Source organism: Centruroides sculpturatus, unplaced genomic scaffold (genome assembly GCF_000671375.1).
Source record: "Centruroides sculpturatus isolate CEXI.00-Female unplaced genomic scaffold, Cexi_2.0 scaffold2259, whole genome shotgun sequence".
Taxonomy (NCBI): domain Eukaryota; kingdom Metazoa; phylum Arthropoda; class Arachnida; order Scorpiones; family Buthidae; genus Centruroides; species Centruroides sculpturatus.
This window is the reverse complement of record NW_019386442.1, coordinates 5409-23604: the sequence shown is the minus strand read 5'-3', so window position 1 is coordinate 23604 and position 18196 is coordinate 5409. Positions and strand designations below refer to the sequence as shown.

At 34.6% G+C, this 18196-nt stretch overlaps 4 protein-coding genes across 4 annotated transcripts; all 4 read right to left on the bottom strand.

Annotated features, from left to right (window-relative positions):
- Window positions 1-3795: 3795 nt before the first annotated feature.
- LOC111614979 (N(4)-(Beta-N-acetylglucosaminyl)-L-asparaginase-like) lies at window positions 3796-5135 on the bottom strand. Its single transcript, XM_023356350.1, has one exon. It carries the CDS (start codon window positions 5093-5095, stop codon window positions 4073-4075), a length of 1023 nt encoding a protein of 340 aa, XP_023212118.1. The 5' UTR covers window positions 5096-5135; the 3' UTR covers window positions 3796-4072.
- A 3407-nt stretch (window positions 5136-8542) lies between these two features.
- LOC111614980 lies at window positions 8543-9007 on the bottom strand. Its single transcript, XM_023356352.1, has one exon. It carries the CDS (start codon window positions 9005-9007, stop codon window positions 8543-8545), a length of 465 nt encoding a protein of 154 aa, XP_023212120.1.
- A 260-nt stretch (window positions 9008-9267) lies between these two features.
- On the bottom strand, window positions 9268-9684 carry LOC111614975 (craniofacial development protein 2-like). The gene has a single exon (XM_023356347.1). It carries the CDS (start codon window positions 9682-9684, stop codon window positions 9268-9270), a length of 417 nt encoding a protein of 138 aa, XP_023212115.1.
- Window positions 9685-13446: 3762 nt separating this feature from the next.
- Window positions 13447-17872, bottom strand: LOC111614978. Its single transcript, XM_023356349.1, has 4 exons — window positions 17741-17872; window positions 14807-14873; window positions 14660-14740; window positions 13447-14583 (listed from the first exon to the last, which is right to left on the bottom strand). Exons 2-4 carry the CDS (start codon window positions 14864-14866, stop codon window positions 14032-14034), a joined length of 693 nt encoding a protein of 230 aa, XP_023212117.1. The 5' UTR covers window positions 14867-14873; window positions 17741-17872; the 3' UTR covers window positions 13447-14031.
- Window positions 17873-18196: the final 324 nt, after the last annotated feature.

The window sequence follows — 18196 nt, the reverse complement described above, 5'->3', positions numbered from 1 at the left end:
TTTCACATTCCGGATAAGTTTAATCGATTACGTGATCCAAAAACTAGTTAAATAGTTTGCAAACAGAGTTTAAACAAGCTGACGGTTGATTTAATGACACGGATGAACGGTCTCGCTTTAAAATATTTAAATTAATCGATAATCTAGTTCCACTTACACACTTATAAATCTCGCAAGATGTTTTAATAAAAACTTATAATTCCATTAAATCTTTTTTGATTTAATTGAACATTAAACAAACTTAATACCGTCTGTCGTTAGTACGAAATTTTCCGGAGAGTTTAATTTTGAGAATCTCAAAGCCAATTTCGCTAACTAAACACCGGCGGCCAACTCTCTCCGATTAAAAAAAGAGATGTCACGTTCTCACAGTTATTGATCCGGTCGATCCATAACAGATGGTCTTCTAAATAGGTCAACAAAGTAGGATAGAATTTTTAAATGTTTACAACTAGAGTAATGATTTCATTTTGTTAAATAGGTTAAAACATTTTTATTTATTTACTTTCTTTAAATTTCAATAATATTTTTACTATTACTTAACAGTAAACAGGAAAATTACTCTCCACCACATTTAAAGTCATAAAATCTATATCCTATCATTTAACTCCATTTTTATTTTTTTATTTTTTAAAACAAACTTCAAAAACAATTCCAAACTTTAACGATTGAGCTATTTTAATTTGTCCAATTTTTATAAAGTAATTGAATGCATTAATATTTAAAAATTGAGAAAGTAAAAGAATTTCTGGGAATAGCATTTGCTTTATAGGAAAAAGTGAAATTTTACTTCCTTTAGAAACTCGACACTTACTTATTCTACAAGAAAAGACGATGGAGACGTCGAAGTCGGGATGAGAAAATGTTCATTTTGATGAAAATTTATCGATCGGACGTGCAGAGAAAATTATTTCCGGAAACGTTTGATCAAGACCAAGTTACTAAAAATAGCGACCAGCAACTTCTTATTTAGTAATGTAGAAAATGAGTTTTACTTATTACAAAATTAAATTAATTCGAGTCCTATTCAAACATCTGTTACTCGAGGATCTTCCCCGACTTTTTTAATTAATATAACTCGAAATTTATTTTTTAAAATTTAATTTCTAAATTTAACGGTATATTAAAAAGATGTGCCACATTTTTATCTCTTATAACGTCACTGAAACGATGCCAAAGAGATAATTTGTAGCATCTCTACGCGTTGTACCTTTTCAACTATGACATTTCTACCAGATAACTGTCAAAAATAAAATTACCACCCCCCTTTTACTATTCTCTCGGATGACATTTTGCTTGGAAAAATCCGCCATTTTTTTTTTATGTTCTACGCCACGTCATTCGTGAGGAAACACTAATTCGTTACGTCAGCGTAATCGAACGGCCGTTTGTATTAGATTCAATTGTGACACGTCGTTATTGTAAGATGTTTGTATTGTTTAGCACGCTCTTCCTTTTGTTTTATTGATGTGTGAATTTCGCTCGTCACTCTTGCGTAATTATGACGTAAATGCATATTGTGACGTTCGACTATCAATAGAAGTCGATACTATACAGAGGTACTCTTAGGGAATTGTTTTATATTCAGTTCTCTATATAATTTTCTGAAACATTTGTTAAAATAATTCATGTAAATTTGAATATTTTAAACTAAAATATAATAAAAATATGTTTTAGTTTACAAAACACTTCACTCTCTTTGTAATTATGTTGCTTTATGACTCATACAAATGGCTTTTTGGAATAGTTTTTTTTTTATATTGAGGCTATAAAACTTGATTTTTAACCATCGTGTACTAGATACTAAAGTTTTGTTCAATTTCCACAATTATTTATGCTATTAAAACACAAACTTACACATAAATTTAGCATTTAAACTCAATATATCACACATCAAAGTCTATGAGATCTTATCAACACAAAAGAAACTTAAAATGCAAATTTAACCTAGTTAGTTCCCCATATTTTATATTGATTATTTGTGTAGAAGCAATTAAATATTTAATATTCTTTATAAAATGCTATCTGCATCATAATCAAAGGTCATTTGGCCATATATTCTAAAGCAAATAAATATACACATATTTAAATTTAAATAAGGAATTTTTAAACTCTAGCAAGTATAAAGTCCGTCGGAAGCATAAATAACAAATTAAGCAATTAGAAGGATGTTGGAAAAACTGGAGTGGAGCAAACTCTTCCAAATGCAAAATTTTCCAACAATTTTGTATGTTTTTTTGTTAATTTTAATGCTCAAATAACACAAATTTAAGAGTTCAGTTAAAATTAAATGTACAGGACTATGGTTATAAGGTAAAAAACTTAGTCCAAGAAGTTGTTTAAAGTACTGTACTTTTAGTATATTTGAGTGATAAAAACAATTTTCTAAGGATATTGATATATAAATTAATAGAATATTAAAAAATTAAAAAAAAATCACTTTAAATGATCAGAGTAACATTGAAATTTAAAGAAAAAATAAATTTATCATTTACTTTTAAAAATATAATTTATAAAAACTCAAAAATTAAATAGCAGAGCAAAATATTTTCTTTTCCTCTATCAATTTTCATTACATTTTACTGTTTTGAAAAACACAAGTTTTGAAGAATATGTCATAAATATTTAAACCAAAGAATTCTTTAAAAATGTATAAAAGTGTCTTGCTTAAGAAGTCAAAATTAGATTTTCTTTAGAACAGCAGACAGTAATGAATAATTAATAAAAGACTTTGCTAAATATTTTCTTCTTGCTCTCTTCAATTTATCAGAAATCAAATAAGATTATATTTTTGCGCAATGTTTATTTGTATATAAATGATATAATTTTGAATTTAATTTGATTTAAAATATATATTTTTTCCTCTCTATTAATACTTATTTTTAAAAATTATTGTGTAAATATCATATATGTTATGTAATACATATCATAATAGTTAAAACGTATCGGCAACATTATTATGAATAATCAATTCTCTTAATCACCCTACGAAGAAAGATTTTAGCATAATCCTAACTAACAATTGTAGAGGTCAATTTCTTTAAGATCCTTATTTGAATTAGACACTTGTGCAACTTTTCTAAACGATTAAATGAATTTAAATTTTCAATAATCTAGAAATATCTCGTGGTTGAATAACTTAATCTGCTTAAAAAATTAATATAACATTAATCGACAACACAATTCGACGGGATAATAAATGAGTACATATAGTCATACTCGATACCTTAAATAAAAAGCTAAGAATTTTACATAAATCAATATATTTAATGCATAGGACAGTTAACTAGGAGTGTCCATCCTATCTGGGTTTTAGTTATCTAACACAGGTAACAGTACACAGTTATGGTATCTATTCATAATCTATTATAATATTATACTTGATATTCCACCCATTTCTGTTCTATCGTTAAGCAATTTTAGTAGTTTTTCTAATACCATCTCGATAGAATATTCCTAGTCTGCAACACAAATCCTTCTACTCGCATTTTACCACTTGATATAATGTGTACTTACAGTACATTAAGTGGCATATGTGATAACAAACAGCACAGCAGTTTTAATTAGTGGAAATGAAAAAGATATAGATAGAGCTTAGTAATGCAGCATAATTTGTATGCGGAATGATGCAGCTTTCTATATAAATAGGTAATTTAGTAAGGTGAAGTCATTTTATTATATGGGAAAATTACAAAAGAGAAAAAACTTTTCAGATGACAAAAATAGAAAATTGCAAAAGCAGATGTAGTTTTTTACTGATAAAATTAATCATTGCTGTAGAATAAAAATATTTATTAATTTTTAAAATATGCTTTGATTTGATAAATGGCATAATTTATACATCTTTAATTTAAAATTTTTCATTTATAAAAAGATTGTCGAGGTAATTAATGCAGTGGTAATTTAATTGCAAATTTCCACTGCTCAAAATATTAAAATTTTACATTGGATTAAAAGTGTTTAAAATTACTTTGGTGCTGCAACATTTAGTTTTGCAAAAATATCACATTTTTAATTTGAATAATAATAAGCAAATAGTGCAATGTCTCGGGTAAAGGCTATTTCCGACGTTTTATATGCAAGAAACGGTTTTTACGGTAACGTTTTGCAAAACCGGATTGCACACCGAAAAAGGAAACACTTTCATCCCGTGACAGGCGGCACCGACTTCGCCGTTTATATTAACCGTAATTACCGCTCCGCTAAACGTCGGATATTTTTTACCTATCCTCTTCACGGCATCCGCAGCCGCGTCGTAGGGATTCATTCCTTCCGCCATGTTCTCCACCGCCCGATAACTCGGCAAGAACCTCATCATCACGTCGCCGTCTCCCGTGGCGGCCGCTCCGCCGACTTCCTGATCGACGTAGAGTCCGGCACCCACCAGGGGCGAATCCCCCACCCTTCCGGGAATTTTGAACTTTGCACCGTTGGTGGAGGTCCCTCCGGCCATTCTGTTTTGAGAATCGATCACGAGCATACCTATGGTGTCGTGATTTCCGTAATTAAAGTTCGACTCGTACCGGGGCGTTTCGCCCGACCGTCCGTCCATCCGCGCCGGCCTGTAGGGCCCGCAGGATTTTTTGGGATCGGGAACGACATTTTTCCAATAATTTGGCTGACAATTTGACAGTTTCCACTTCTTCCACATGTCTCTAGATTTATTAGTCGACAGATCTTCCTCTTTGAAACCCATTTGCTTAGCAAATTCGGTAGCTTGATCACCCACGAGTATGGAATGTTGAGTATTCTCTAGCACCCTACGAGCCACAGATATTGCGCTTTTAACTCTCCTCAGAGCTCCGACGGCTCCGATATCGTGCGAAGGACCGTCCATGATCATAGCATCGAGCGTGGTTTCTCCACGTTCGTCGGGACTTCCTCCATATCCAACAGTTCCATCGCATTGTGCAACTTCACAAGCGGTGCATCCAATTTCCACCGCATCTAAAGCGCTTCTACTTTCGTTATATACGGCATTCCACGCAGCTTTAGTTGCTACAGTAAATTCCCAAGTATTTATAACCACGGGGATATTTTTCGTTTCTACAGACATGATAAAACATAAAAGAATCCATCCTAAAATCTCCATCATGTGATATTACTTATCGTAATCATCTTGTCGACTGTTTTGATATCACGTCGCCATCTGCTGGCTTCTATCAATAACATAAATTGTTTTTTTTTTTTTTTTAATTCAAATTTTTAATTTTTAAATCGTATAAAAATTTAAAGCTATTTTAATATCTAAGTAATAACATTATTATTATCATTAAATTAAATATTAAAAATTATTTTTATTTTTTAAAATAAAATTATTTAAAAGTATTATTTACATTTTCGCTTTTGCGAGAGTATAGCGAGTAGCGCCCTCTTTCAAAATCATATTTGAAATAATAATGTTTAATAATTGGTGTTTAAAATAATCTTAACCGAATAAAATAATTTAAAATCTCAAATGTTTTTGTTTGTATTACAGTATATTAATTTAAGGCATTGTGGGTGTATCAATTCATTTAAATTAATAATCTGTTTCCGAGCGGCTAAGGCTTAGCTAGTAAGCTTTACCGCTCTGGGGGATCCGGGATCGAATCCGAACGGGTAGAAAAATCCCAGGACTTTTTCGGGGTGATCTGTTCGGATATGTCGAGCCCATCCATCACCACCCGGCCGCCCCATTGTGGGCCTGGTCGAACCCATAATGGGCTTGCTAAAAGAGGTCCTCTTAGTGCCCACAGGGCGGAAAGAGTTAAAAAAACAGCTTGGCTTAATTACCATTGTTGTTAAGCTTAAGCACTTACATAAAGTTAAAATTACCCCAAAATTTCCCATATACAGATTGAAATTTTCCAATTTTTTTGAACGCATAAAGTATTTTGATAGTATTCTTTCAAATTTTTTAACGGTACCTCCGCACGAATTGAGTCCTGAACACACATCCCTAACACTTTGCATATATATATATATATATATATATATACGAGGGCTGTTCGGAAAGTTCGCGGCCTCAAATAGAACAACAAACAAAATAACGTTAAAACTTTTTTATTTTTCAATGTAGTCTCCTTTGTTAGCAATGCACTTATTCCAGCGATGTTCTAGCTTTTTTATGCCATCACAATAGGTCGATTTGTCAAGGTGTGCAAAATACTCGTTCACTTCAGAGATGACTTCGTCATTTCAGTGGAATCTCTTTCGAACCAAGAATTATTTTAAATTTGGAAAAAGGCGGAAGTCACTGGGGGCTAAATCAGGTGAGTACGGTGGATGTGGAACTAATTGGAAGCTAAGTTCGTTTATCTTTTGTTCAGTGATTCTGGCATTATCGTGGTGAAACAACCTTCTTCTTCAAGTGTGGCCTCTTTTCTTCGATTTCTTTTTTCAGTTTTTCCAAAAGTATACAGTAATAGACAGCATTGATGGTCTTTCCTCTTTCTAGGTAGTCAATAAAGATTGACTACCTTTAGCATTCCAAAAAAACCGAAGCCATCACTTTCCCCGCTGATGGAACTGTTTTTTTTTTTTTTTTTTTTCTTTTTGCCCTTAATTTTATTGAATATTTCTACTAACTTAAATCAGTTATTTATATTGAGGCTTATCATATCAGTGAATATAAAAACAAAATTTCTTAAATTTATTGTATATTTAAGTTTACAAAACAGAGATTTTACAATCATTAAAACTAATATGTACTAATATAATACATCCAAAATGCATTTTGACTAAAATAGTCTCTCTTCAGTTGGTGTTTCAATTAAACTCACAAGATAAAAATACATAAAAGTTAAATTAAAAGGCCTAAATAACAATGAAGACATCACAGTTAAGAAACCAGTGTTATATCACAAGTGCNGCCTGTTGTCTCAGCTATCTCACGCGTTTTCAAACGGCGATCTGCTAACACCAAATCGTAAACTTTGTCGATATTTTTTCAGTGACAGCAGTTGACGGCCGTCCGCTGCGAGGGTCATGTTTCACACTCTCTCTGCCAGATTTAAAAAGGGCTGTCCATTTTTTCACAGTGGTGTACGAAGGAGCAGACTCTCCCAAAACTTCATCCATGTCAGCTTTGATTTGAGATGCGGTCAACCCTTTTTTCGTCAGGTATTTTATGACCGCACGAGTCTCCATCTTCTCCATTTTTGACAAAGCATGTGCACATTGACTAAGCTGTCGTGGCAAAACTTTATGACAAATCAAGCGGAAATTGGTATAGTATCTTTAGCAAGGATGACTGAATTATTCCCGCCAAAAATTAAATTGATGGCAGCGCCGCATATAGGCAAGGCCGCGAACTTTTCGAACAGCCCTCGTATTGAAAGGCATCGATTGTGCATTTGTGACACAACGTTTATTTTTACTTTCTCGGCTATTATATATAAGAAAGTACGGCTATCTGTCAAAAAATGGTCCCCAAGATTTTTACAGTTTTGGACTCGGGGACCTCATAACGTCGAAAAGCGCAAACAACGTTTGGGTTTTTTTACTGTTTGTATGGATATTAGTGTGTTGTGAGGAACACGACTGTTTATCCATTTTGAAACCTAATAATTTCCTTGTTTTTTGTTGAAAATTTCTGAAATTTTGCGGGGAAGTTTGTGTATTAGAAGATCGATGCTAATAAATTTTGGTAGTTAAAGCTCGAGCGGGTTAGAAGATAGAGGACATCAGAGACAAAGGCAATTCTAAGGTTTTCAAACGTTAGTATTTATTATTACTAGGAATTTCGGGTGCAATTTTATGTTTTTTACACCCCTTTTCAGGTAAATACAGAACTAAAAAGGAAAAACATAAAAATAGTAAAAAAATAATACAATATCCAAATAATTCGTATCATACAAACTGACCATTTTTGCAAAACACAGCTCTTTTTTCTGTACACGGGTTCATATGGAGACTCTACTCTGTTGGCTTTTTCTCCGATGGACCCCACATAGCTATTATGCAAAGCGGTTCGATCGATACACAAATCGTTCCAAGGCCTCTACGTGCTGACGAAGAGGGAAATCGGCATGATCCCAATCTACCGTACTGTACGAACGACGAAGTCTAAAGACAAGGTGCGACCTAAGTCTTGGCGGGCCTCCGCATACTGCGGGCAAGTAAGCCAATAATGTCGGGATGTTTCAGGAGCTCAGCAGTAAGGGCAGTCGGGTGAAACGCGCAGGCGTCGTAAGTAAAGGAACCCGTTTAAGTAGTGTAATAACTTTTTGTGGGACATGCTCATTCTCCAGTGCTCTCCATAGCGCAGGCCTGTGCACACAGCCGAATGCAGATTTAAAATCGATGAACATGACAACAATCCGTTTGCCACATTTGGTCCTTTCCTCTATAAGCTGACGTAGGGTAAAGATTTAATCGCAGCAGCCACGGCCAGGACGGAACCCTGCCTGTTCTTCTCGGCTGGTTTCTTCACGGTGTTTTTGTAACCTTGATTGGGCGATCTTCATAAATGCTTTGCCAACGATGGACTGATACCGCGATAATTACTGCAATCCTGGCTGTCGCCTTTCTTGTGGATTGGCACGATGATAGCTTTCTTCTAGATGGCTGGTATTTGTTCTATGTGCCATATTGTTTTAACGAGTAGATAAAGACGATGGTGCAAAATGTCACCACTAGCCTTGATCTCCTCTGTAGTGATCGGATCCAGTCCAGCAGCTTTGCCAATCTTCAGCGATCCAATGGCTGCATTCACTTCTGCAATTGTAGGCTCTGCATCTGACATAGGTGTTGCGGGCTGGTCAATCGGCGGTGGTTCTGCTAACACTCCCTGGGGAGCGTCATGATTGTACAGGTTATTAAAGAACTCTTTCCAACGTTGCAGTCGTTCTGTCGACGATTTTATGAATGTTCCATCCGCTTTCTTTATGGTATCATTTGTTACTTTGGACTTTCCACTCAACTTTCTGAGAGTGCTGTAGAGGGTACTGTACTCATGTTTGAACGCTGCTGCTTCCAGGTCAGCGGCCACTTTGTTCCAGTACAGCTCTCGATCGATTTTCATTTTCAGTCAAACCTCATGATTAAGCTGGCGATATTGCCCATAGTTGGTCAACTTCGCTTGTTTTCGTTTGGCCACCAAGTCGAGGCAGTCGTCAGATATCCAAGGCTGTGTTCGGCGGCGGGCTGGTGGGCACAGGGGCTTGACACAATCCAGTATCACTTCTGAAATCCGTCTATCCCCCTCGTTTATGTCATCAGATGTGTCCAGTATGGAGAAGCGGTTTGACAAGGCGATCTGAAATTCTTGTCTGTATGTTGTGATTATAAGTTGTTTCCAGTCTGGTTGAGGTAGTGATGGCGAGGTCCGCTTAGCACGTTATAGTTTAACTGGATTTTGGCACGGACCAGGTAGTGGTCTGAGCCACAATTGGGTCCTCTCATGGATCGAACATTCTTCAGCGTTGAGCGGAATCGGAGGTTGATTAGGACATAATCCTGTACAGCAGAAGCCTCATCAGATGGGTTTCTCCATGTGAGCTGGTGTTTTAGTGGATGTTGAAACCAGATGTTCCCAATGATCAAACTGTTGGAGACAGCAAAGGATAAGAGACGCCGTCCATTATCATTGATTTTACCACATCCAAATTTGCCCATTGTTGTCTCCCATCCGCTTCTGTCCATACCAGTATGGGCATTAAAGTCGTTGGCTAGGATAATCAGCTCAGTCTGTGGGATCATGTCCACCGTATACTGCAGTTGGTTGTAGAAGTCATCCTTGGCTGTGTCAATGACTGGTTTCAGTTGGTGAATAGGCGCTCACAATGTTGGCCTTGATGGTGCCGTGTACCAATCAATCAATCAATTTATTAAGGTACAAATAAAGAACATACATGCCCTGGCCCCGCAATAAGCATAACCAGGGAGGGAGTATACAATATGTACATGAGGTCAATTTACAATACATTATAATGGTTAGTATTAATCTATTTCAATTATAATAATACTGATTTAATTATATATAGTATGTAATTTCTTATATTTAAGAGACGATACGCGACTTTAATACGAAGAATATTTCTGGGAGATGTAATTTTTGTTTTCATGAAAAATATCGGCTGAAATCGATTCACTTAATAGAAGTTTACTGACTAATTTTGTTAATTAAGGTATCTATAAGCATACACTTGGCTTCGTATTCACAGTATTATTTTGATTATAGAATGGTAATCAAAATAATGAAAGTAAAGCGTAAAGTGCGATACAAATCGACGTACAAAGTACATTATTTTGGAAGTGAATTATTTAATATAAAATTCGAACTTGGAGCGAAAAATATTCTACAGAATTCTGAAATAATAATGCAGCTGTAAAGTAATTTGGTGAACAAATACAAGATATTTTCAAGAACTCAAATTCAGCATTTTAATTTCTGCTGTGGAACAAACAGAAAGTGTAAATCATTTATGGAATTATACAATACGAAGGAAGTGGCAATCGAAAATCCATAAATGACTTAAATTGTCGTATTCCTATTTATACAGAGAGATACTTATATTAAGAATTTCTATTCATTCAAGAATATTACCTAAGAAAATGTGACAAAGTAACTTACGTAATCTGTCGTATTTTAATTACAACGTCTTGAATAGACGCTAATAATTACATAAATGTAACTTTCTGTTTACTTTAGAGAAGCAAAGGACATTTTATAATTAATTAATCGATATGGCATCAAAGAAAGAAAAAGGTCATAGTGGCAATAGAAAACGACAACGCGATATAAACGACAATGCGCTATCGCATTTGAGAAAGATTTTGCTTAAAAGAGTAAGACAATCAACTTTAGATCAATTTCTTGTTCTTTACGGAAAGAGTTCGTTTCTTTGTTAAGTTATGGCAACGCAACACTTGGGCGATCTGACTAAGGGGAATGCCTTCTGGGAGGTGTTTTTAAGGGAAACTGGCCCCTATTTAGGCGTTACAGACGTGGAGAAATCCTGGAAAACTCCACGTGGCCAGCTCGTCTGAGCGAGGTGCTAACCCACGAACGAACTCCCCGTGTTCAAGGTACGAAGACCACTTAACCACTGGTGGTTTTTAATTGCATTTGCATTAATTTCTATGGGAAAAATTGCTTCGATTAACGAATAATTCAGTTAACGAACGGAGTAAGTTCGTTAACCGGGGTTCCACTGTATTTTCTTGTCAAGGATGGCGTTTACGTTCTGTTACGCGAGTGGAGGAGAGTCGGAGGGGTCGACGATAAGACGTTGGCAGAGTCGAGTAACGACACCATTTAAAAACAAGAATTTAACTCGCTAACTAAATAAAAATTTTACAAAACTCCTTCGACTTCGCGGATGAGAGAGAGTTTACAATAATATTTCATACCTCTGGGATAATATCGGATGTAAATTCCGGCTTTGTTCCCAAAGGCGATGCGAGGTGTGGCCCAAGGTCTTTCAATTAAGGTCGTACAGTAAGTATAAGGGGAAAGTTAATGTCCGTCTAGGACGTTGTTCGTTCGATTGGCGACTTCCCCGAGAAGGGAAGGAGGATCGCTTTTATACGTTTTGTGGTGGAAAAATTCGTCAGGTGACCACTTGTTTTAGCATGTGTGGGTAAAGTTAGTGTTAAAATGACAACATTATAACGAATTTCGTCTGTAATTGTAAACTATACACGGTTTGATCGTGAGAATGTTTATAGTTAAATAGAAAGACAAATTTCTCATGCGCTTTATATTTCGTTTGTAGGTTCAAATTCCTCTATTAAAAAAAATTTATTATAAATTTAAAGGATTAAACTTCTTTACGAAATTATTTAAACTCCGAATTTCACATTCTAATTCGAGTGTGTATTCTGACCTGATGATGATATATTTAAGATTGAAAACATTAGTTCCTAATAAAAATACTTTACAACTGTACAAAGGTTTTGTGGACATTTTGTATTTCAATCCGTTCATTTGTATTGCTATAGAATTAATTTTTTACATCATATAGTAAGCATAATTATCATAAGCATCTTTGTCTATGATATCTATAATTATTGCAAATGTAATTATCTCTAGAAAAGAAACTAATTAAATTATTAAAGTATATGCAATAAGAAAGATTTATATGTTTTTCAGACATTGTTATGAATTTTTATATATTTCGATTTTTTAACCAAATGTTCAAACCGTTTTAAATTCGAATTTATTATTGCATATTGGTTCAATTATAAAACGATTGTAAACGTTCCAGGAAATTAATCACATTAAAAACAGTTTGATTCTCAGCGGTAGGTGTTATATAACAATTACTATGGTTGTTGAAATACTGAATATAAATGGTTTTTGCTGCAAAATCTGCACGGGCAAAGTCGTGGGTAACAGCTAGTTTAAAATATTATTTCTTGATTAATAATAGGTGATGAGAATTTTGAGAGTATTTATAAAATAAACTCTAAAGATGCAACATTTTTTATTTCTGGACCTGGCTTTGGTTGCCTTAAAAACATACAAATTTGTATGAAAATTTATCCAGTACATTTTATTTAGTATAATTCAGAACAAATTTTTTTTTTTTAACTAGTCTAAAAACAAGTGGTCAATACGTTTCTTCTACTAGTTTACTATCTACAGTGATCCTATTCTTGAAAACTGAATTTACAGTATCTTTCTCGGAAATATCTACTAGGTAACTGACAGTACACACTAGATCATTTGACAAATGCAAACCAATGAGAATCTTTTGCTTCAAAGGCACTTTCTTAAAAACGGTGACGTAATTACGTGATAATATCTGCAAAAGAGCACCATCCGCATTATCCTTTTCGTGGCGTTTTACTTCAATTATATATCCTATATTTTCTTTTGTGATAGCAAGAATATCTAATCGAGGTGCACGCCCGATACAAACAGCCAATTCGGCCCTAACATCAGGAAAGTTTATTACATCAGATTTAATAATGTGATAATGTGATAAATATCACTTTGTAAGATGAAATGATTGGCTGGAAGAGACTGCAGATTATACAAAGCAGATGTACTTAATGCAAAACGTACATACATCTTCTTATCATTTCCTTTGAGTGCCCTCAAACTTTCTAGAAATGACTGAATCTTGTGAGGTTCAAACAAAGTTTTCTGTAACTTAAGTCGTGCAGAAATGAATGCGTTAATTAATTTGCTCTTAATTTCCTGATTCACACATTTTATGTTTCCAGAAGATGACTCAGTGTCCTCAGTAAGAAGAAAGTATCCAGACTGTGCAAAATATTGAAAGAATAAATCTACCATATCCTGTATGGGATCGTACGTGAAATGATTATTGAGAAGGTTTTTCAATTGAATGATGTGTTCAATCTCTAACTTTGACACTACAGTAATAGGATGCCCCGGGGTAGAATCGTTTAGAACAGTGTTGACATCATCATAAATAACTTTATATCCAAAAAAGGATCCAAGTTTACTTGAACTGTATCGATCCAGTAACAACGTGCTGTTTATGTATTTGATGATGGAAAGGGGCAGTAGATATTTATACGTAGATCACCATCAAGTACATGGTATCCATTATACCAGATTTCAACTTCTTTCATAGCATCATCAAACTTTTTAGTCTTGAACTTATGCATCATAAGCAAATTTGACACTTCTTGTACAAATCCAAAGAATTTGTAATAGTTGTGACTTTTGCTCAAAAATGATTTATGTTCTACATTATTTGCACCCAATGATACCAGTGCTCCAATTGGCATTGCAGCACAAATCAGTGTTCGTTCGAAAGTGCTTTCACTCTTTCTACCTTTACATATTTTACCCGTAAAGTCTCTAAAAAAGACAAATATTTTTAAGATCTGATTCAGGCGTATCATAAAATATCGCTTTGGTAACAGGCGTGTCATATTCATCAATGAACAAAAACACTCCTTTACCAGTTTCTTGAGTTTCAAAATGGGTTGATAAAAGTTTGGGTAGAAACAGAAAACCTTCCATTACAAAATTCTTCTCTTCCTCAATATTTTTCATTGCATTCCAACTACTTTTCCATATGTGGTCATCAAAATAGGTCAAGAATTTCTGTATATTGTAGTTTCTCATAATTCTTTCTTAGACCAGACCCAAATCTTTCTTTTATCATTTTTTGGTGCTTTTGTAATCAGATACAAATGTTTTTTAAATTCCTCATGGATAATACTGTTCAATCTAATCAAGACTCTCTCCAAGCATGTCCCCGGTAAGCCTTTAAAGTCGACAGAAATTACAGGATGTTGACCAAATTGTTCATAGAACCATTTTCTATATGGACATAAGCCAGTCGTGCACTTTGGCTCACAACGGCACTTGTAAATATTCATTTTCTTAAAAGCCATCCAACTTTTTGACACGTTCCCCTCCAGAGGCACATAGTTTCCATTTTCTTCTGTTACATTCTTGATCTGCCGTCCATTGGCGTCATGTTTTATTTCAAAAAATTCCTTCAGCATATTAATGTTGGTTGACTTGCAGAATCTGGGTGGAGCAGTAATTAACATTCGATCATCAGCATCATGGTAAAACTCCCATGCCAGTAATGTTTTGTCAACAAAGCTTTCTTCATTTATTTTCTTCATGAAACACTGGGAACATGGATTATTTGGTGTTTTCTCCTGGAAATAAAATAAAGAAATATCAACCAATTATTCAAAATTATACTATAGTTTTTTGAAATTATTATGAACTTACAGAAAGACTCGTGCCCACTGGAGCATTTTGATGATCCTGTGTTTTGGTAGCTACAACTGCTGTTTCTGTTTGGACTGTTACCTGATGAAACAATAATCATTAAATTACCACAAAATAAAATGTCACGTGCAATAATAAAAAACTTACTAAATAAGAAGAGCAGGGAGCTTCACTTAGCTTTAGCTTTTTAGGTGGTGGCTCATTCATGATGTAACTGTAAAAAAAGAAAGCAAGAGTAAATAAATATCTTTTGTAAGGAAAATATACGTAGACCTGGGTCACGTCACTCGACATCTAACAAAGGATCGATTCCTGCTAAGATTCAGTGACCGATTCAGGCATTTGGGCTAGGACAGCAAATTAATTGAAGACATATCAGTAACTTTTTTTTTAAATTTTTTCCTTTTCTATTAAAATTTTAATAATCAAATAACATTTTTACAATAAATTAAAAAATGACTAATACTAAAGAGAACAAAATTGTAACAGAATTTTATACACCATTAAAAACAAGACAACCGTCTGAACTTCAGCAATTTTGAAATAGTTACAAATCTTTTACTCAAGATAAAAAACTAAATATACCAAAATATAGCAATGAAGTAACTCAAATGAGAAATCAATTTTTCCATTGAATATCTCAATTCGACCGTAAATAAAAAATTAATAAAAATGGATTTCTGCAAATCTAAAAGGTATTTCAATTAATGGACTAAAATAGTAATTTTTACATAAAAGTTTACTTTATAATAAAATTTAATTTGAATGTTTTAATTTAAAAAAATAGTTATTTCCAAAAAATTATGTACAAAAATTTATTTCCCAATACAACTACCGTATTTGTTATCGAATTGGGTTAAATTTTAAATACATATACCGTCATGGCGGCACTTCCTGTTGCAACTGGGAGACTCGCTCCCGACGCATTGGACGTTTGGAGCCGAACGTTGTCACGTGGTGATGACGAACCCGCCTACCTACCGGACTGGATCGTCGTCGCGCGAAATAGGCTAAAACGCGGCGACTTATACTAAAACTTTTGCTAAAATACTACGACCGCTAAAATACGGTTTGATTTACCCTAGGTAGCCAAGATGGCGGCGGTCGCCGATTCCGGTCGCCATCTTGAAAGACAGCGGCTGCGCCGCGGCGAAAAAAGGGGAGGAATCGAATTACAAAAATAACTATTACAAAGAAACAGATTACTTACTCTATTGTTTGCCTGATTATCCTTTGCGACGACGTTTTTCTGGTTTTTCTGGACGTAGAACTTGTTTTTTTTTTACTTGTGCGCTTTCTTTTGGAACTAGCGTTTTTTTGTCTGTTTTTTTCGCTTTGTTGTCGCTTGTGGAAACTGGAGGGGCGGCGGGTAGACTCTCGGGTTCTTTCCACGTTGCCATTTTTCCGGAACCGGGACAATATATGTCGCGCAGATAATTAACGAACGCGTAAAAAACTTTTCGCCGGGGTTTTTCGACGGCCAAATCCTATCGCATCTGCTGTACGTTATGTTACACTTGTTGGAACACATTCTACAAACGTCCTCGACGTTCCGAATGCCTAAACTTACGGCCAAATTTGAAGTCGCTATACCAATTCCGGCACGTAAACCTAAATATTTGCATAATCCGATTCCAAAAGTCGATAAAACTGCCCACACTCGCGCACTTCGACCAAAATTTTTCTCTATTAATTTCTAAATTTTCCATTAGGAAATATTTAAAAAATCAATTAATCGCAAACCTCCTCGCCTTTTTTTTCTTCTCGAATTCCTGAATCTCTTCGCTTTCGCGTCGCTTCGAACTCGATAATAATTTGCATAATTAATCCGTCTCAAATCTATCTAAACAGTGCCCTCTACGTCGACCGTCGCCGAGCGATCTTATTCGAGGCTACGGGGTCGTCGTCACCACGTGACAACGCTCGGCTCCAAACGTCGGGAGCGAGGCTACCAGTCGCAACAGGAAGTGCCGCCATGACGGTATACGTATCTAAAATTTAACCTAGAATTACATATCCATATAAGTGATAAATATCTATCATCATTTACACAAAATATTGATTACTCAATAACTACATTACAGCAATACTAAATGTATCAATCAAGAAGAAACTATTTTGTTTGACATAATGTCATTTAATGGATAATTTATATAAGAGCAGCCAAATTCTTTAAAATCATTTCAATGAGACGCACAGTAACTTCCTTCATTCTGTAGTAATTAATTAATTTCTAGAATTTATATTATTGACAGCAAAATTCCCTGTAGTAACTACAGCCAGTAGAAGTTACCTTTAGGTAATTTGTGCTTCTATGTTATACAAAATACCTAAGAGTGACTTCTATCACTGTAACAGACTGAAAACTTATAGTAATATAAATAAATATTAAAGGGTATTTTAAAAAAAGTTGTTATAAATAAAAATCAACAGAGAAAAGAATCCCGACAGACACGTGAATAGACGTAATAAGGAAGATGCTTTGCATAGTGTACGCCTGTAGAAGTTCAACGCGGAAAGGAAAAACACATACACGTGTTTACCGATTAAAACAAGTTTAATTTCGCGCTGAATTTGATATATATATACGCAGATTAGGTGTGAATTCCCGCTGTCCTTTAGACGTTTCCAACAAACCTCGGTGATCAGGTATAACAGTAGGCCGGTAGTTAACTCCTCTACTACCTCCCGACAATTAATTTACACGCGCGAACCTTAACCTAACTTAAAACTAATAGATAGGATAGGAAGAAAGGGAAATGAGAAGAATCAAAGGACAGAAAGGTACCCAATTTTGGAATCTCTCCTTTTCCCCTCCAGCCTCCTTGACGTCTATAGTTCTAACTCTACCTCTTGTTGGGTTAGGGGTGAGGAGAGTTCTCGGAAGTCCGAAACAAAGAAATCGGAAAGGAGGATAATTCTACAGAATTAGAATTTAAATTAAAACTAAACTATACAGAATTTAAAAAAAACTAAACAACAGACGTGTAGCCACACGCCCATCGCTACATTTAATTATTTGTCTTCGCTAGTACACAAAATATACTAAATGCAATAAGAATTTATAACTATATCTGTTACCTGAAACACCATAAATGTATAAGTGGCTTCTATTTGCGAAATAAGTATTGAACTAAACGTTCCTGTCGTCTAAACACTACTGAAGATACAGCTGACTTCTTCCTCTAATCTGCTCTTCCTCTATCTACCGGTTAATTAGAAAAACAAATATAAAGATTCCCTCCATCTAGCGGTCAATTAGAAAAACAAATATGAAGATTTTCTCCGTCTAGTGGCCAATTAAAAACGAACATATTTTATTTAATAAACTCAATAAAAATGATAATATTTAGTTAATTTTTTAATATTATTTTTTTACTTGAATTTCATTAATTTAAATGATTTTTAAATCGGTGATGATACATTAATTACTTGTATAGTTTAACGGAGGGAGAGGAATGTCGGGGATACGCGTATTAACACCTTTAATCGAGGTTGCGGCCGAAGTTTTCATCTCTCAAACGCAACCTCTCTAAT

Coding starts and splice junctions, on each gene's coding strand:
- LOC111614975 (XM_023356347.1), bottom strand. CDS start 9,684: ATGATCCCACAGACTGAGCTGATTATCCTAGCCAACGACTTTAATGCC.
- LOC111614980 (XM_023356352.1), bottom strand. CDS start 9,007: ATGAAAATCGATCGAGAGCTGTACTGGAACAAAGTGGCCGCTGACCTG.
- LOC111614978 (XM_023356349.1), bottom strand. CDS start 14,866: ATGAATGAGCCACCACCTAAAAAGCTAAAGCTAAGTGAAGCTCCCTGC. Junction 14,741..14,806: donor CTCCCTGCTCTTCTTATTTA/GTAAGTTTTTTA, acceptor TTGTTTCATCAG/GTAACAGTCCAAACAGAAAC. Junction 14,584..14,659: donor CAGTGGGCACGAGTCTTTCT/GTAAGTTCATAA, acceptor TTTTATTTCCAG/GAGAAAACACCAAATAATCC.
- LOC111614979 (XM_023356350.1), bottom strand. CDS start 5,095: ATGATGGAGATTTTAGGATGGATTCTTTTATGTTTTATCATGTCTGTA.